Here is a 19,788-nt window from a genome sequence, read left to right as displayed (position 1 = left end):
ACGACGAATAGCACAGTACGCCCACTGGCCACTTTTGGCGGGACATTTGACGACAACCAGCTATGTGATCACGTCACACACTCACACGCAAACATTAATTTTTTAATGTCGCGATGGCGACACTCACGGTATTCGTCGAGCGCTGTGACGTCGTAACGACGAACTTTTAAATTTGATATTTAATATTATTATTCAATTATCGAAACGTCATTATTTCGATGCCATTATGAGTTACGTACGATGCCGTTCACCCCGATGACTTAAAATCACTTAAACATACACACTACAAACTACGTCCATAACCATACTATATCCTATAAGAACCTATACTTTTACCTATTTACGTACATATATTGATTTTATTTTTTTATTTAACGTTACGGCCGCGTTTCATTGTGCATCAAAACAGAAACTTCAAACCATTAAAGTACCTATAATGTTCGCGATATGTAGGTAAGCGAGAATAATTTGTATTAATAAATATAATAGATGAGGTATTTATCGTATATCACATTTATATACATATATTATTATATTAATATACCTAGGTTTATCTTATATTATAAATCATAGTTATGCTATAATTATATATATACCTATATATAGGTATATATTATTTATTAAGTAGGTATATGTAGTGATGTTTGGTATAAATACAGTGATTCGCTACGTACGCTCACATAGATTTTTTTTCTTTAATTATGAATTTAAAAAAATATATATTATGCCTAATTAAACACCATATTTTCAAACACATATATATGTTATAAAATGTAAGGAGTGTTCTGTTACGAAACTTCTACTTTTCAAATAGATTTTAATTAAATTTATTCTATTTCTATACTATTTAATAAAAAAAAAACTGAAATACGGACAAGTAGCTTCTAAATTATTAAAATATAAAATAGCTATAAGGATAATATTATGTTTAAAGACATAGAGATATATTATATGATATATGATATATTTATTATATGTCTATATATTATTATTTAGTTTTTAGTAGTTTTAATAACTAAGAAACTATTCATTAAGATTGATTTAGATTTTAAATGGTTCAGAAAAATCATTTAACGATGACCAATTATAAAGGGTGTTTGTCATTTGAATAAAGAAGTTGATATTTTTGATATTTTATGTATAATATATTAAATATATAATACAGTTGTCAGTTACTGTAAACTATTACGGTGAACTATTAAAAACCTTGCGCCTAATATTCTATGCTTTTATTTAATTCAAACTTAGTAGTCATTCTAAAATTCTATACATATAACGATGTAAGTTTATGAAAATGAAAAGGTATAATGATATTACAATTCATTAAATATTTAATATTTAAAGATACGTTGAAATGTTCATAAAAAAATTTTGCTCCAGAATAAAAAATTTAAAGGGGAAAGTAGATAACCGTTCTACTGTATCTGCACTCTGCAGTAGCTATAATAGGTGTCGAATGTACCTCGTCATTGAGTAGGTCACTATAATGTATGTATTAAATTTGAATTCAACGATGAATAACTACAAACGATAAACAATTCTGAACGGAGATAGTCTGTTAGCCTATATTACTAAGACACTAAGTAATAAGTATATTTTAATATCTTATGATATATATGCGTATTAACGATTAAATATTAATATTGCCATTAAAGTAATTTATTTTACAATAAGTAATCCGTTTATGTCTGTATAACATCATTGCAATTGACAATTGCATTGTGTGTATAAAGTTCAATAATATAAATAATACATACGTTAAAAGTTTCAACTTTGAATTACCAATAATATTTTTAAATAATTTCAACAATAATAATTAAAATCCCTAACCTACGCATAAATATTTAATTTCATTCAAATTTTGAAATTAATACAGTAAAAACTCCCCTAACGGCTAACGAATACCTCTTAATAGCGGACTTTTTTTTTTTAGGAATGGGGAAACCTTCAAATAGAAGACATTGTGTGTATAAAGTTCAATAATATAAATAATACATACGTTAAAAGTTTCAACTTTGAATTACCAATAATATTTTTAAATAATTTCAACAATAATAATTAAAATCCCTAACCTACGCATAAATATTTAATTTCATTCAAATTTTGAAATTAATACAGTAAAAACTCCCCTAACGGCTAACGAATACCTCTTAATAGCGGACTTTTTTTTTTTAGGAATGGGGAAACCTTCAAATAGAAGACACCTATTCAATCTTAATTTAAAAATAATGAAAAAAATACGACAGAAAACGCGCTTTTACTATAGTTTGACAATAACAAATTCATTCAAAAATCGACTTTTTTACACGAAATTGAATTGTATTTATATATGTATTACCTATTCACTATGCATCCCTTATTTTATATTTTCATAATATATATTATAGAAATTATTATATCATTAGAGCATTAAATAATAACACTATAACCTGGCTCATATATTTTTCTTTTTACGTACATTTACCCCCTTTGAATAGCGGACGAAATTTTAGTGACTGAGAATTTCTGCTATTTAGAGGTTTACTATACAAAAATAAATTGTGTTTATATATTTTTTATATTTAATTAGTATCAGCTATAAATGAGAAACCTTGTACTATACTTTCAGGCTTTTTGACTGAGCAAATATTTTTTTAACTATATTTATTTTTAAAAAAAAATGTTAAACGTCTATAAATAGTTCAAAAATAGTCAAATTATTTTAAAAATTACATCATTCATAATTTAATAAAAAATTATATACTAAATTAACTTAATCTATTAATTTGATCACTTATAAAAAATAAAATACTTATATTCGTTTTTGAATTACACAAAATTAAAAATACACAAAATCGATTTTGCCATAAATTAGTTTTGCATAAAATTCTTGTTTTAAAAAAAATTTTGTTTTAGTTTTTACTGATTATATTTTGATTAAAATCGGATTTTGTCCTTTCAATGTATCAACTAGATCCAATTTGCTACCAAAAACACCCCCACAAAGCAAAATCGAAGCATTTTTTTACTATACAATGTATAATTTGTGTACCTACACATACACACACACACACACAAGAATAAATTATATTGTTGTAAAATCAATACTACATTAATGCTCCGCTCAGAGTATAAACTACGAGTTGTCCATTAAAATAGTCAAAAAATATAACTTATACTCAGTTCTCAAACTGTCTAGTGAAATTATATCTATTTTTTAAATTTCAAAAATGTAGTGGCTTATTATGTATCTATAATATACACACAACATTACATATTATGTAATTAATGTTAGGATTGAAAATATATATACTCACGTTTATTCAAGCGTAATTTTAGTGTTATATTTGACAAATTATTAAAAGCAGTGACATTAAATATTATATAATTTACTGAAATACGATTGGTGAAAGTATACATTTCAACAAACAACAGTGACATTTTTAGGTGGGGGGTTAGTGGGTCAGTTAATCTATAGTATACTAGCATCCGTAAAAGAACCATGAAGAGTGGCTTTATTTTAATGGTAAACTTGAAATTTAGACCATTTAAAAGATAATATAATTATACTTACCTATAAAATAATGTATTATAAATAATATATTAAAAAATATATAGATACATATATCATATTTTATATCAATGTTTAGTGAATTAATATTAAAATTTGATATAGATTATATAAAATGATAATATTCAACCAAATATAGTTTATTAAACATTAATCATTAACCTATCTATTCCCATATTATTTATTATGGATAAATAATATAGGTTTCCACTTTCTAGTTATAATAATTTATTTGATAATAAATCATTTTTAATTTTTACTAAGTATGTACAATTAATATTGAATAGGTAAATAAAACATGAAAATGTAATAATATATATTTTAATTATAATTTTCATACATCTACTACATTAAATTTATTTATATACCTACTTTATCTTTATGTTATGATTTTCATGGATAATTACAATAACGATAGTATTAAATTTAATAACTTCTAGGATAATATTATTTAATCATTTTAATCTAATACAAAAAAAGTGTTTTAACAAATTAAATAATTTTAAACAATCCTTGGCGATGTAAAATTATTATAAACAGCCCAAATAATAAATATGTCATCATTGCGTATTATCAAGTTTATAACTTGGAATCATTTTTTATCTATCTTAAATAATATTCTAATATTATTCATTTATTTTATCATCAACCAGAATATAGAGGATATTATTTCACTTGATGCTCTTATTTTTTATAGCACTGTAGCCTGTTTAGGGACAATCAGTTTTACCATTGATTATAGACTAGACTATTCTATAATCAATAGTTTTATTATAATGACTAACGAGTAAACCCACTTAAATTTAATAATTATCATTCGATACGATATAAATTTTGGGTATCTCATGTTTATGTATTATATAGTATATATATATAATATATATATAAGGTGATTCTTTTAAAAGTGAACAGTTATTTTCTCTAAAAGTTTAAGAGATAATTTAAAGTTAGTACTAAACAACATTTTCTAATAAAAATGATATTTTTGACTATTTTTTATCGTTATAATTTTTATATTTTTAGTATTTTAAATGCAACTAATGCAAGCCTAATATTATGCATTATTTCAATGTAGACATTATATGTCTATATAATTATAGAAAAATCTAGTTTTGGACGAATATATATTGAATTTTTACTTTTTGTATTTAATGTTTAAGTTGAATGAGGGAATGAAGTGGACAATATTGGTCTTCTAATCTGCTCATCTATTATAGATGTCTATATTTTTACATAAAGTGTATGTGGTATGTCTATGTTTTACGCAGAATTGCGAAGAATGCATTTATGAGAAATATATGACATATATAATATGTATGGCACTTTGGTATGATAAAAATAAAAGTGTACCTATTAATCTATTATATTATACTTGTAATTTGTATAATATCTGAAAAAAGTATATTTTCAAAAACGTTAAACATTTTTGATAAAACGAGTGACTTACCTTAAAAATTATCATCCTGTTTATAATTTTTCAAACATTTTTAAACGAACATTTTTTTTTGTGTTTATATGTAATTATGAAATATTAATTATTAACTACTCTACTATATTATGATTATCTAAATGTAATTATGTAAACAATATAATGTGTATTTTCTTTTATATGAACATTTTTTATCATCATATATAAAATATCCGAGAAATACAGTTAATACAGATGAAAACACACAAGTACCAAAAACGATTTCCACAATTACTAAGCTCGCGCGTAATTAACAGAACTAGAATAGATTTAAGTATATATTTTTAAATACTACCAAATAAAAAATATTGATTAGTGGCTGAATTGCTGAAATATAGGACTACAACTTAGAATTTCTACCGTTATTTATTCTTAAAAAGAAAGATATACCTTTATATAGATATTAGATTTAGATATAATACATAAAAATAAATACATTTTTGTTTGGTATTTAAAATACTTATTTTTTTCATACTTCATAGTTATATATTATAAAATCTAAATGTCTCCTTTGAATAAGATACCGTCATGCACCGGTTACAGACACATCATGGACGTAACTATAGGATTTAATATAGTTATAGGGTCTAGAGTCCTAGAAACCCAAAGTTAAAAATAACTTGAAGGCTAATTGAGGCTAAAAAGTAAAACCTTATAGAGGGGCTAAATACAAATACAAGGGGCTAAGCCCCCTAGCCACCTTTAGTTATGCCGATGTATAGACCAGATCTTGCATAATATTAAGTAGTAATTATCACCGTTTCACTTTTATTTATACGTTATACGTATCATCGATGGATGATTTTCTATTCATTATTATATTTATTTTCATTTTCTATATGTGGTGATAAGGAGATGGAAATGCTGCCTATAAAATTGCATTGATTTGAAGGAAACATTGGACAGAGTGCTTATTTTTTTACATACGACATTAGAACATCAAAAATACAAATTTCCTTTTAAAGTTGTATCGGCACCTAATTGGCGTACGGACAATTCTAATGTACGGAACTCGTTCGTAACGCGTAAAAAATAGATCCCAGATCAATTTATCTTTTTAGGTAAGAATGTAGACATTGTATAGACTATTGCAATAGGTATTAATTTTATAAAAAATAAAAATATATCTATTTTGACTTAGGTAATTTTTATCATCTTTTTTATTATGCTAAAAATATATTAAATAAAGGCTTACTAATTTTTATTCAACCCCATGCATTTTCGGGAACGTGTTGGCCGTCAAGGTTTTTTCAGTTGATTAGAGTTGATATATATACGATGTGTGATCTGCAGAATTAATCATGTAGATTTATTTTGAATTAAAACTTTAAACGAAATTTTGTCAACTGTAGTTCAAAATATCCCCATAGAGGCCAGAGATATAATTTTTATCAGAGGATCAAAAATCAAAATGCTCACTTCTTTCGATCTGAACAATGGTTAAGTATGAAAACAAATAACTATACATCTGATACAATAACAATTTATGTATTTATCAATGTTTTTTAGTTATAATCTTACGTTCAGGATAACCGTCATAATTAAAACTTAAACTAAGAATAAAAATAAGTTTTTAGTATATAAAACGATGTCAAAGCTAAGTAAGTACATTAATACAAAGCAATAAGATCACATTTTATACACTATAGTTTTTCTTTTTTATTAATAATACATTTGTTGATTTTTTTTATTAAATATTTGATAAATATAATAATATCTATCAGTTTCAATTCAAAAATATTGAAATAAAAAATATTTTATACGTCATACTCTATTAACGTAATATACTATATGCATTAATACCACACCTATATATAACACTGTATTAATGGTTATGTGTTATTTTATGGTATCACATCATGCAATGCTTTTATTACTTAAAATTTGAACATAATAAATTATTATTATTGTAGAATATAATCAGTTAACACTTGACATCATTAAATGCGATATGTATGCGATCTTTACAAACGTGAAATATAATGTAATTGTATTACAATGTAAATGTAATAATTAACCAATTATTCATTTTTGTATTTCTTGTCTATTAATTTAATATTTTTGTTGTTAAACAGTTAACTATATTTGTCAATTATTAAAAGTGTAAATAATAAATAATTTAACTTTTAGGTTATTGTTACCTATATTACTATAGATGAGTTAAATAGCCTACTATATTAATTATTTTTTATTATTCTCATTTTTATGCTATTGACCAAGTTCTTTTTATAAATTATAATTAATTATCATCATTCATCAGTATATTATTGTATGTGAGTACTTTTTCCTAGTTTACCTATAGTATTTAAATTTGTGTTTTTTAATGCGGTATGTATTGCCTTTTCAGTTGCTGATAGACGATAGTATATTAGTATAGTTAATGTTTTTAAGAAATGTCTATATTAGCTATTTTATGTACATTATACTATATTATATTGCACCCATTTAATAAATTATATTAAAGTAATATATTTTTTTTATTATTTAATCTTCAAAAATATAATGAAGTAATATAGAATACTACATATATATAATAATAATATACTTATATTTATACCTATACCTACTGCATGTATTATATTTATAATAAATATAATATAAAAAATATAGTAAAACAGTAGAGCCTGTTTCAAAGGCTCTTAAAAATGTATGTAGCGACTAGCAGTATACGCTACATTACTTTTTTTTTAATTGAAGCAAAAAAACTAATTAGATATCTTAAGTTCTGCAGATTTCATTGGATACAATCAAGGGTTTAAAGTTTTAGATACGATTTCATATGTTCTCGAAAAAAAACATATCACACATATCCTTTTTTTTTTGATAGTATAAACATTTTATAACTTTATAAGGTTTGGTATCACAGCAGGTGCTTATTCAAAATAAAAAAAAATTGCATCCAGTCTTTCTGCAGTCTACTTTCTAATCGTTAAATGTATATTATTTTTCTAGTAGATATTTCAGTATTCGTTTCGGCAAAGTGCTTTCTAGTTAGCTAAAATCTTTACGGGTGCTCTTCAATAAGGTGGAAGGAACCCTTTTACTCTACATTTACGTTTTAGATCAACCCATCATAACGTGCTAAACACGCTGGTCAATGATTAATGCTGATAACTTGGCTAATTCTAACCCCATTATCACTTCTCACCATTTTTAAAATCATCTTTCCATCATGGTAAACTAGTACACAAAATGGAGGCTAAAAAAAAAATAAATCTAAATCTATACACAACATATTAATTATCCTCAGATTAATTGTGCCTTGCCTTGACGTCTTCATCAATGGTATGCAAATTCCAATTTTATAAACAATTAAATATTATGGGTTAACTTTAGAGTTTAGACCTTATATTTTTCTAATATAAGCAATTCAATCTAAATTATCGATTATGTCTATTCAAAGCATTTATTAATAATAATAAACACATTAACACCAATAACTGCCCATCTATAAATCCTTAATTAAACCAATCTAGACGAATGTGGAAACTAAAAAAAACTCAAACTTTAAATCTAAATAAAAATCAAATATTTCAAAATATAGTATTAGAAAACTTAAACTAGTAAATTCATCTTCTTACATTTCAAACAATATGATACACCCTATAGCCTAAAATTAAAATTAGTTCATGAAGAAGCTAAAATACATTACCAACACTCTCACAACTGTCTTACCTCCAAAAATAACCCATTAGTACGAAATCTCACAGTCCCTTCCATTCCTGGAACCCAGGACCCACCCAGACATTTCAAACTAAAATTATGTCGTGATCTCCTTGACACCCCACCCCAATTTACACTATAACTAGGTTTACTATCGATTAAAAAAAGAAATCATCCGTTAGTATATTAATGGATGACTGTACACTTCAAAATTTACCACGAAATAATTCAATTGAATAAAATAATAAAAATATTAAAATAATTAATCACTTATCATATTATTATTATGTATTTCTTATAATTATCTTATTAACGTGATAATATTATTATGTAAGTATATGAAGTAGCAATAGTTACTTAATAGTACTGTACCCTTAGTTAACACGTCATATTATATTATACCTATATTAATTATAAATAAAAATATTTAAAATATTCCACGGTCATATTACAAAAACAAGAATATTTAAAAACAAGCTAGGATAAGTAAATGTTAGGTGAAATTAAGATTTTTGAGTATTTACAATGTATGGGGTAAAATTTCCAGAAAACAATTTAAAAAACAAATATTATTTTTTTAATATTCATAATATTTTAACTTAATTTATAATCATCTAAATCATTTCAATTTTTAATTACACACACACACACGCGTGTGCACACAGTCCCAAGTCTGTCAACATGAGAGGAAAGTTGATTGATAAAATACAGCATATCTAAGTATATTAAAAAAAGGTCGCCCAAACACATTGCAATTTTTAAAAATTCGCCCAAACGCATTACGCCCAGGTACATTATTTTAAAAATATTAGTTAATAATTAATATTGCAGCATGCCTAAGCGGCTAAACTAATCTTGTGCTGGGGCAAATAGTATATTGTAAATAATGAAAAAAAGAGATCTTGTATATATTGTATTATATTTTAAACCTTTGTTTAGGTACTTATAATTAACAATTTTATTCTAAGCCAATAAAAACTAAAAGAAAAGACAAATTTCGACAATTTCAATTATTTAAAAATAGCTCAAAACGAAACAACATAACAAAAATAATATAACATTTAAAATTTTTAGTAGTAGTATAAAATTAATTTTGAATACCGGACTACATTAAATAACACTCTAATGAGTAATGGCCTAATAGTATATTATATCTTTTATTAATCTATGTTAATAACCATATCAGAGACTATACCTAATATATGTCTATATTATATACAAGGTAATCCATTTAAGTGAACTTCGAAATATAAACAATTTAGTTAGTATAATATGGTGTATATAATAACTGTAGTGGAACAAGGATAGCTATTACTTTTTTACAACTTCGGCAACAGCTATATAATGACCATTAGACATTAGGGGACCATTAGGTATTAGTGGTATTACATTAGTTAAATTCACAAATTAGTTCTTAGTTCGTAGTTACATTATATTTACAATTTATTTTTTAAGACTAGGTGGTATTGTGGTAAAGTAAACAGAACTAGTTTGTTATGCAGTTTTCAAGTAATCTAATTAAAATAAAATTATCTATTCCAAAAATTATGAAGAATAATATTTTTGAAGATCTGATTATCATTTTGACTACAATTAACAAAATATTGTATTTAAAAAAATTAATATCATTTAAAATTTTTTATTATTTTTTTAGTTGAATATAAATTATAATTAATAAAATATAAAACCAATGTTTTTAAATCCTCATAATATTATTCTCTATTCTCTGTATTTTTTTAATAAATGATTTTACTATTAAGATTACGCAAAATCCGCTTGAACGACTACGCATGAATATTTTTTGTTTTTGGTGCGTGCCACGTGGATCAGAGAGAGAGAGAGTAAATTGAAAATATTATTATTTTTTTTTTTTTTTTTTAAATAATAATAAATAATACGAAACACATTATAAACATATGAATGGTGAGGGGTAAATTATTTAAGATTTTTATTTTAACCACTAAAAATAAAATATGTTTATTGTTTCATTGAATTTTAGAAGATTCAACAATATGTACTTAAGGACTTAACTTACCTGTAAAAGTTGCTGTGGCCTGGGTGCTGGAAAGAGGGGTGAAGTAACTATGATCTAAGCATCTACTTACCTACCTGTCTAAAATGTAAATATTTCATATATTATGTATATATATAAAAGCTCAGTGGCGTAGATAGGATTTTTAAAAGGGGCCAAACCTAAAATACTAAAAAAAAACATAATCAACAATAAACAATAATTAATAAATAATAAATTATATTAAATTGATAATATAGTCGATAGGGGGCATGGCCTATTGCTCCCTATGGCTACGCCACTGTATTGACTATAAATACTAGTATACCTACTATATATGTATTTATATGACTATATATTAAATATACCTAGGTACCTATCGTTATATATATAGGGAACGGATTTAAATGCTCTAAGAACCAAGAAAAATGCCTTAAAAATACAATTTAATGCACTTATAGTAGAATTTTTTTTTTAAATGCATTATTTTTAACATTGAAAAAAAATGTTTTGTTGTTTTATTAATACGAAATTATATGCGATAGTGCGATACTAAACTCAACAGTGCAATACGAAATCATGATTTAGTTAAATAGCTTATCTTTATCTAATTGTATGTATGTACCTATAACCTATAAGTGTCTACGGTGTAGATTTTACACGTTCAACAATAATTTCATTCGACAAACCGTGTTATAGTTGGTGTCATATTTATGATTTATCTGATCGGTAAAAACATAATAACAAATAATAAAAATAGAAGTACAACTTACTAAGCAAAATAAATAATATTTTATTTTATTTTTTTAGAATGAATATTAATTACATTTTTATCAAATTGTATCCATTCTTTTTTTAAAAATGACTTAAAAACATAAAAATTTACTAAAATGTCAAAAAATGGAAAATATAAGTTACATTCTTTGAATTTCTTAATGTATGAAATAAATTTTGTGCTTGGAGAGCAATGTTTTTGGTCATTCAGAAATAAATTAAATTTGCATTCAAAATTCAAATCCGTCTCTACTGATAATAAAACTAATATGTTAATTGACAATCGTATATTCATACAGTTTTGAATTATGACTTTATGTCTTATGATATATTGTCATACGTGGTAGATACGACTACGGTTATTAAATATTAATACATAAATATTACCTATTGGCTATTGTATTTATAATTATCAATTTTGTTAGGAAGGTATTTAGTTGTAATTTGTAGTATAAATAAAAGTTAATTTATGAAATAGATAGCCGTGTAGGGAGTAGGTTCTATAGTAACTATATAGCATTTCCCGTAGCCCGTAGGTACTTACGAGTATAATATAAATATATAGGTAATATTTGTTTTTCAATGTTTAAACAAACTATAAGTCTATAAATATTAGGTAATAATAATATTATAATATGGTGTTGAAGTACTTAGGTACCTTAGTACCTATATAATATATAGTCATAAATAGTTTTAATTATTGCTGTCTCTATTTTCTATTTAGTACCTATTTAATGTAATATAGTCTACTATTTAACAAGCTAGGTACCTACTTTACTATGTCGGAAGGCATTAACTATTAAGTTTAGTTTTTAGTAAGTTGTAAGTATAGCTTATGCCTTATAGGCACATATTACATAATTTGGTCGTAGGTAATAACATATACCTAGCATTGATTATAAATAAAATAGTATTTTAAGTTCCAATATTTATAATCAGTCAATCAGTGGCAATTGCCAAAAGGTATGTACTAATTATTGAGTAATGTTTAATAGGTACGCTTTAATGCTATTGTCATCGTGTCATTAAAATTACTGACCTTCAGTAATCAGTTTTACATTTCATATTACTGATCATTGATCAACATCAACAACATCCATTATCTAATTAGAGCCTCTGTACACCATTGTAATCTATAAGTCATATTAGTCATAATATTTTATTCTATACCTATTTATATTAATTCCAAACAATACGTATTAGTGTTACAATTCCTTCCTTGATTTTAATTTTGAAAAAATATTCTAATTCCTTTTTACAATCACTGTTCATTAATAAGTACATTTGTATTTTTAATTATCTATAGTAGAATATAATTATTAATTTTTATCAATTCTAATTTCTAAAGCTTAAAGCTAACATATTGTTATACAATATTTAATATATTAATAATAATAATATTATGTAACATGTACCTAACTGGCTAACAAAGTAAAGTACTGCACACAGAACATAAAACCTAAGTAAAATAGTAGATATAATATTCCAATTATCCTATTTGAACATTAATGCCAACTCATAATTATTATTACGTTTTAATTTTTAAACGAAAACTGATAAAAGACTTATCATTTGCTTAAAGAATGATAAATAAATATTAGATAACATTATTTAACTGTAATAAATAATAAAACATTTTAGAAAATGATACTCTTCTATAGACTATAGTTTTATTATAATTGTAATAATTTCTTTACTTTTAAATGTTTTCAGATCAGACATAAATTGATAATATAAAACAGTTTTATGACTAATTTCTAGTGATGTGTATGTGATCATTAACAAAGAAAGTACCTATTGCATGTTTATAATGTGACGACTATGTTTTCTTCTAAAATTTTCTTATTACATTATTAACTAGTCTAGATAAATATTATTTAAGATGTCTGAAGAGGAAGATGAAGGATGGTACGTATAAACAAGCTACCTATATAATATTATGTTTACTGATTATATGATTTATGTATAGGATGAAAGCTTTAGAAAAAGCACTTTGTGAGAAAGATGAGTCTCCACTTAGTGAAGAATCTGGAAATTTTACTGTAATAGCTAACGAATGTAGGGGTCAAATGTGGCGTCAGTTACTGACCCGTGATGATGATACTATTCAAACTTTGTTAGATGAAAAACCAATTATAAAGAACATAGAACAGTTGGAGGTTGACTGTCAAATGTTAATTGGTATGTGAATAAACAAAAATTATTAAAGTATTAAAAACATTTTAATATATCTATTTCTATATATGTTTAGCTTCTTTAGAAATTGAAGATGAAGAAGAAAAATTAAACTGTTTGTCAGACACTGAAGCTATATTGGTAACAATGTGCAAAATATATAATACAGACACATATGATATAAGTAAGAGATGGCCATCAATAATTCGGCCAATCATATCATTAAAACTACCTCGAATTGATACATATACTATGTTCCGCGCGGTCGATGAAGAGTACTTAGCTAAACATCAAGACTGTAATCATTTATTACGGATATTGTTATTATATCATGATCCAGAATTGTGTAATTTATTAGATTCTCTAAAATTGGGGCCAGAACTTTATAGTGACTCATGGGTATCTATTAATTTATTGATCTATAAAAAATTTTCAATAATTGCTAATTTTAATTGTTATTATTTTTTTTTTTTCATTTAGATACAAACTTTATTTTCAGAAACATGTTCTTTAGAAGTAATTTTAAATATTTGGGATTTATACTTAGCAAAAAAAGACAGGTTTTTTATATTTTTTTTGGCTTTAGTATTCATCATCAATGCAAGGTAAATTTTTTATAACAAATATTTATCCAAGTCTAATATTTTAAATCTTATATTAGGGATCATATCTTTTCATTAAAACATCAACCTAAAACACAATTGATAGAAATTCTTGGGAATTTGCCATCACAATTGGCCATAGATGATATAAACGATTTTTGGTCTTTGGCAGAATATTATGATAAACAAACACCTTCATCTTTTATAAAAGTATGGAATTAAATATCTGTTAAAGTCAATACTTAGTATTTGGAATTATTTTCAGGATATTGCTGGATATATTTTTGACCCAAAGCAACAGGATAAAGGAATTTCTCAAATGTTATGCCTTCCAATTAGTGTAACTGAATTAGTGTCTCATACAAATAGGACAGTCACAAACAGTTTGAAATTTTTTGTAATGGATTGCAGACCTGCAGAGCAATACAATGCTGGACATTTGCCTATTGCCTTTCCGCTAGACAGTACTTTAGTATGTACCATTATTTATTATTTTTTTTTTTTAGCATAAGGCTTTCTGTGAAACCCAGATAAGTATACTTTTCAAAACTTTTTGGAATGATCAAAGAAGTTTAATTTATAAATGGTTCAACATTTTATTGAAAATTATATTTGTTTAAAATTTTGAATTTTATGAAAAATATGACATGTATCAACAATGTTGGGTTATCTATGTTATATTTTTTATTCGCAGTTCATAAAAATTCGACATTAACTTACCTGGTTTCTTTTCCATAATTATTATTTTTTTATTCATGTAAAAATTGATTATGATATTCTAAATAAAACGAAACTATATTTACATTAACTGAGTAATGGAATAATTGAATATATGCATACTACTTATATTTACTTAATTTTTTTAATACTTTAAAATGTTATCAATTATTTTCAGCAAAAATCAGATTGGTCCTTCTTATAAATAATAAGATTTCATGTTAAAAATAACATTCAATATTTATTTTGTTTTTAAAGCTTTTGGAAGATCCTGTTTCTTTTTGGACTGCTGTTGAAGGGCTATTATCATGTCAGAAGCAGAGCTTTGTTGAGGGCCGTTCAGGAGGAGGAGAACATTGGTGTTTCTCAGGTTGTGGTAGTGGTTTAGATGCTAACCAAAATACTCACATGGTTGTTTCTGCATTTTTACAAAAACATTCTCTCTATGTTTCTATGCTTAATGGTGGCTATCAGGGTTTGTATTTTTCTTCTTAGAAATAGTTAAAATTGTTATTTTATTCATAATCTCCATTCTAATAGCGCTTCATGAATATTTTGAAAAAAACAATATTGATGGCTTGAGTGATCATGATCGTAATCGATGTTCACAGTGTCTAAGTAGTCCAAATCAAAATAAAGAACGATTGACTCAAACAAATTCAACTAATGAATTGTTTTCTAAACTTGGGTAAAGAATGTTCAAAATATTTCATTGTTTTTTAAACACACAATTACATGTATAAATATATTATAGTGTGGCAATGAGATCCAAATCGTTTGAAGTCAAAGGTAAATTAATGGATTTTTTATCAAGTAATAACAATAGTACAAAAAATGAAAAAACAAATGGAGGTAGCAAAAGATATAGAAATATGGCACCAGTTTTTGCAATAGATGAAGATGACAATAATCAAGATTCAGAAGGTATTCAAAAAAGAAATTATATTTTTATTATTAATAAACCTTAAGTTTCAATTTTAATTAGATGAACCAGATGATGCAGCTCATTATAATAGTATATCGATGCTATTAAATAAATCCAATGTAATTGCATCATTTGATTGTCAACATATCAGAAACGACGGAACAGTAATTCCAGGGTAATAAACTAATAATTAATTCTTTGATAAATTAAAAAATTGTTTAATATGATGTTTATATACTTTTTATAATAGGAAATTGGTGTTGACAAAAAATAACCTGATAATTGTTGAAGTAGACACAAAAGATTCTAATAAAATTTGTTCACTGGTAAATCATTCACTAGGAACTATTTTGAATATTAAATGTCGCAAAAAACGACCAGATTTAATTATTTTTGAATATTCTGGACCAGAAAAAGATATAGACAGGTTATTATTAATATTTTGTTTATTAAGTTATGTTATGTGTTTAAAGAATAAGCGTAATAGTAGTGATAATTTAGTTAAATTAAATACTTGATAAACATATTTAAATACTTAAAAGATTGATGTTTTGTTATAGTGAATATTATACAATGATTTATGGTATATTAATGTATATTTGCATTATTTTTAATAGTTAAAAACATGTCATACCAGGATTGTTATCTAAATCTCGTATATTGCAACCTACATAGCTAAAACAAGTTCCAACTCCTACTGAGGAAAATAAATTATTTTATTTTACATAAACATGATACATTGATAAAATTAAGAATTACATTGAAGGACTTTAAGTAGTATTTTGTATTATTCATTATAGCTGTATTTTGAATAGCTTGTATAATTTACATTTTTTATTAATAAACATGCATAATAAAGATAAACAATTTCCATAAAAATAATAATTTTCAAGTGAAAGCTCTAATATCACTTAATTAATTTTTTGCATTTTACATGTGTATATGAAATATTAATAGATTTTGTTTGATATCCTATGAAATATTTTGAATTAAAAAAATTTAAATACTCAAGGTCTTTTAAACAATGGTTCCCAAACTTATTTTATTGGCATATTGTTAACTGTTAAACATTGTGATATACTTTCAATACATATTTTTCACTTCTTAATAATAAATAATTTATGGTAATAGGAAAAAACAAATTTCTCAAATAAATTTATATTTTTTTTCTTCTAAATAGCGAGGACTAAAAAAAAAATGATATCTATTTATAAAAGTGAAGTAAATACTGAAATAGCTATTGATAAATGTTTTATTAAAATAGAATTTAAACTGATTGTATATTTGTAGGTAGAAATTTAATAATAGTTTTCAGTTTGTAGTATTTTAATAATCCTTAATATTAATACAAGTACCAATTATTTTAATTTGATTAAAGTACTTTGGTGTATAATTAGCCATTTTATTCTAAGTTTTTTTTTATAAAATAATATTGGTTTGGTAGTTGAAAAATCTAAAATTTAAAATTATTTATAATAATTAGTTTTTTTTTAAACTAAAAAACATCTATTTAAAAAAATATAATGATTTGATCTTTAATATTATTACTATGCTCATATTCTAGATCATATTATATATGAAATTATTTTAATTTTATTGTTTTTAGATTTTTAATACCACAATCACAAAAAGCTACTGATATAATAAGCAAGCAAATATTGGATTACATTGAGCGTACTGAAAGCTGATCAATTATGTACAACTTGCTAAAACGACATTTTTTATCTAAAACAAAATGCAATACAATACTTGATACAAATAATAAGTAGTTAAAGAATACATTGTTTTAATAAAAAAAAAAAATATTTTATTAAAAAAAAACTAATTAAGATTGCTCATTTATTAGCAGAAGTAGCATGAAAAACATTATGCGAAACAAAATAAATCTTTACAAGAAAAGTATATAAAATGCATATTATTTTATAATTTATTGTTTTGAATTCATTTTAGTTATTGAAAAATTTGAAATAAATTTTTTTATTGAAAGGTCGTTTTAAATTGTTATAATTATGAAATTAATGTTAATTGTTTTATATCTACAGTTCATTATTCTTAACTTTTTTAAATATAATTATTTATATTATGATTTGTTCTTGTTTATTTTAATTAGGTATATTATTAGAAATTTAAATAATGTTATTTTATTTTGAATTATTAAGTTGTTAAAATTATGAAAAAACTAAAAAGCCTTATTCTTAATATTTTAAAAACAGTCTATAAATAAAGTTTGTATTATACTTTCACATACTTACTTTAATTATCTATTTTCAAGAATTAAGAACTAATAGATTATTAAATCTATTAATTTACTTGATATTAATATGAAGTCAAACTGATAAACTAATTAATTGGCCAATAAGTATAACAGTTATGAGTTGTGAAAATATTAACATTATAATAGTAAAAAAAATACTTATTTCCTTACTTATTTTTAACTTACACTGATATTTATTTTTGTTAGATGAAAAGTTTGTTAATGTTAATTATTATTTGAAGCATTATTGATAATTTTTTACACACAGTCTTTAAAGAACATCTTTATAATGTTTGTGATGAGTAGGTATTAAGTTTCTTGTTAATAAATACATATTATATATATTGAGTTAATTATATTGTTTCCTTTTTTCCAATAGAATTTGAAATTAATTGTATTCATTATACTAACATTAGGTATAACTTGGTCTATAAATTTATTGTACGAGTTTGATCAAAATGTGTAATCCAAAATCATAGACATACCATATAGTAAATGGTGCTTTCCCTCAAAAATGTTATTTATTCAGTGAGTTGGTAAAAATTTATTTAAAAGGCTTACATACTATATAGTATGAATATTTTGTAAATATAATAAAATTATGAATATTTGTTTGTTTGTTAATATTTTAACATGAATATTTCTTGTTCAATGTTGATCAAATGAAAAATGATTAAATTATTTATCAATGCAAGAAGTCACATGTTCATAAATATGTCTATGTTATGAAGACATTTAAACACAATTTAGTTCAGTGACATGATTAATGATTATATTAATAGCTTTACACTCTTGCACTTAATAGTCAGTATTCGATCAATCAGGCACTATGCAGCAAAATAGCCCACTATCTATGCGGCCATACTACAATTTAAGTTTACTTAGTCAATTTTAATATAAAAACAAATATTTTGATATTTATCATTTTAGGACAGCCATTGAACTTTTGAATTGATACAAACAGATAATCAATAATCATACAGTTTTTAAAACAAGATGCTTGTTCACCACCTGAATGCCTGTCAGTTAATCAGATTTTAAAGTGAATTAGCTTTTAGTTTCAGTTTGTTTTTTATAAAATTAATACAAAACATTTTTCTCCGAAAAATCAAATTCACATTTAAAGGATGTTGTACAGGTTATTTTTTATATTATAAAAGATTCTTATTTAATTGAAAATAAATTGTTTTGAATTCCTTTATATAAAAACACTTATTATGAAAGAGGAAAATATTTTGAAGGGCACATTTTTGTTTTATTTTGATAAAATAAATTCTTAAAAAATTACAGCAAAATATAATTCAAAAAATAAAAAAAAAACACACCCATCATTGTAGAATCAAAATATTGTTCACTTAATCACTAGTGTGAACAATATATTATTAAATGTCGTATTTGAAATGATGAATAAAAACCCAGGTGATGTATAATATGTCTCTAACCCCTCCCCCACCCACATTGGAATTTAAAATCCTTTTTTTATATTTAGCATGTATTTGCATGCTATTTAAAATACTGTTTCAATAATTTTACATAAAAGGTGATTTGTCTTAAGATCATTTGGGAACAACTTATTTGTAATCAAAGTGAATATTTTTTTCTCTCAACATTTTTTATTTATTCTTTATATTGCTACTGTTAACTTCAAT

General features: G+C 24.1%; 1 protein-coding gene across 4 annotated transcripts; it reads left to right on the top strand.

The window, feature by feature from the left end:
- The first annotated feature begins 138 nt into the window (after positions 1-138).
- On the top strand, positions 139-18,481 carry LOC132919686 (TBC1 domain family member 23). Of its 4 annotated transcripts, none has more exons than XM_060981462.1 (13): positions 139-453; positions 13,180-13,374; positions 13,436-13,647; positions 13,718-14,040; positions 14,122-14,246; positions 14,303-14,453; positions 14,509-14,715; positions 15,219-15,435; positions 15,501-15,648; positions 15,715-15,884; positions 15,946-16,060; positions 16,136-16,312; positions 17,492-18,481. In XM_060981462.1, exons 2-13 carry the CDS (start codon positions 13,349-13,351, stop codon positions 17,571-17,573), a joined length of 1,953 nt encoding a protein of 650 aa, XP_060837445.1. In that variant the 5' UTR covers positions 139-453; positions 13,180-13,348; the 3' UTR covers positions 17,574-18,481. The 4 variants fall into 4 exon arrangements, with proteins under 4 accessions (XP_060837445.1, XP_060837448.1, XP_060837447.1 ...); XM_060981465.1 differs by lacking the exon at positions 139-453 and adding an exon at positions 7,275-7,291; XM_060981464.1 differs by lacking the exon at positions 139-453 and adding an exon at positions 12,303-12,429.
- Positions 18,482-19,788: the final 1,307 nt, after the last annotated feature.

Source organism: Rhopalosiphum padi, chromosome 2 (genome assembly GCF_020882245.1).
Source record: "Rhopalosiphum padi isolate XX-2018 chromosome 2, ASM2088224v1, whole genome shotgun sequence".
Classification (NCBI taxonomy): domain Eukaryota; kingdom Metazoa; phylum Arthropoda; class Insecta; order Hemiptera; family Aphididae; genus Rhopalosiphum; species Rhopalosiphum padi.
The sequence above is the reverse complement of the archived record's forward strand: the minus strand, read 5'-3'. Positions and strand labels throughout refer to the sequence as shown.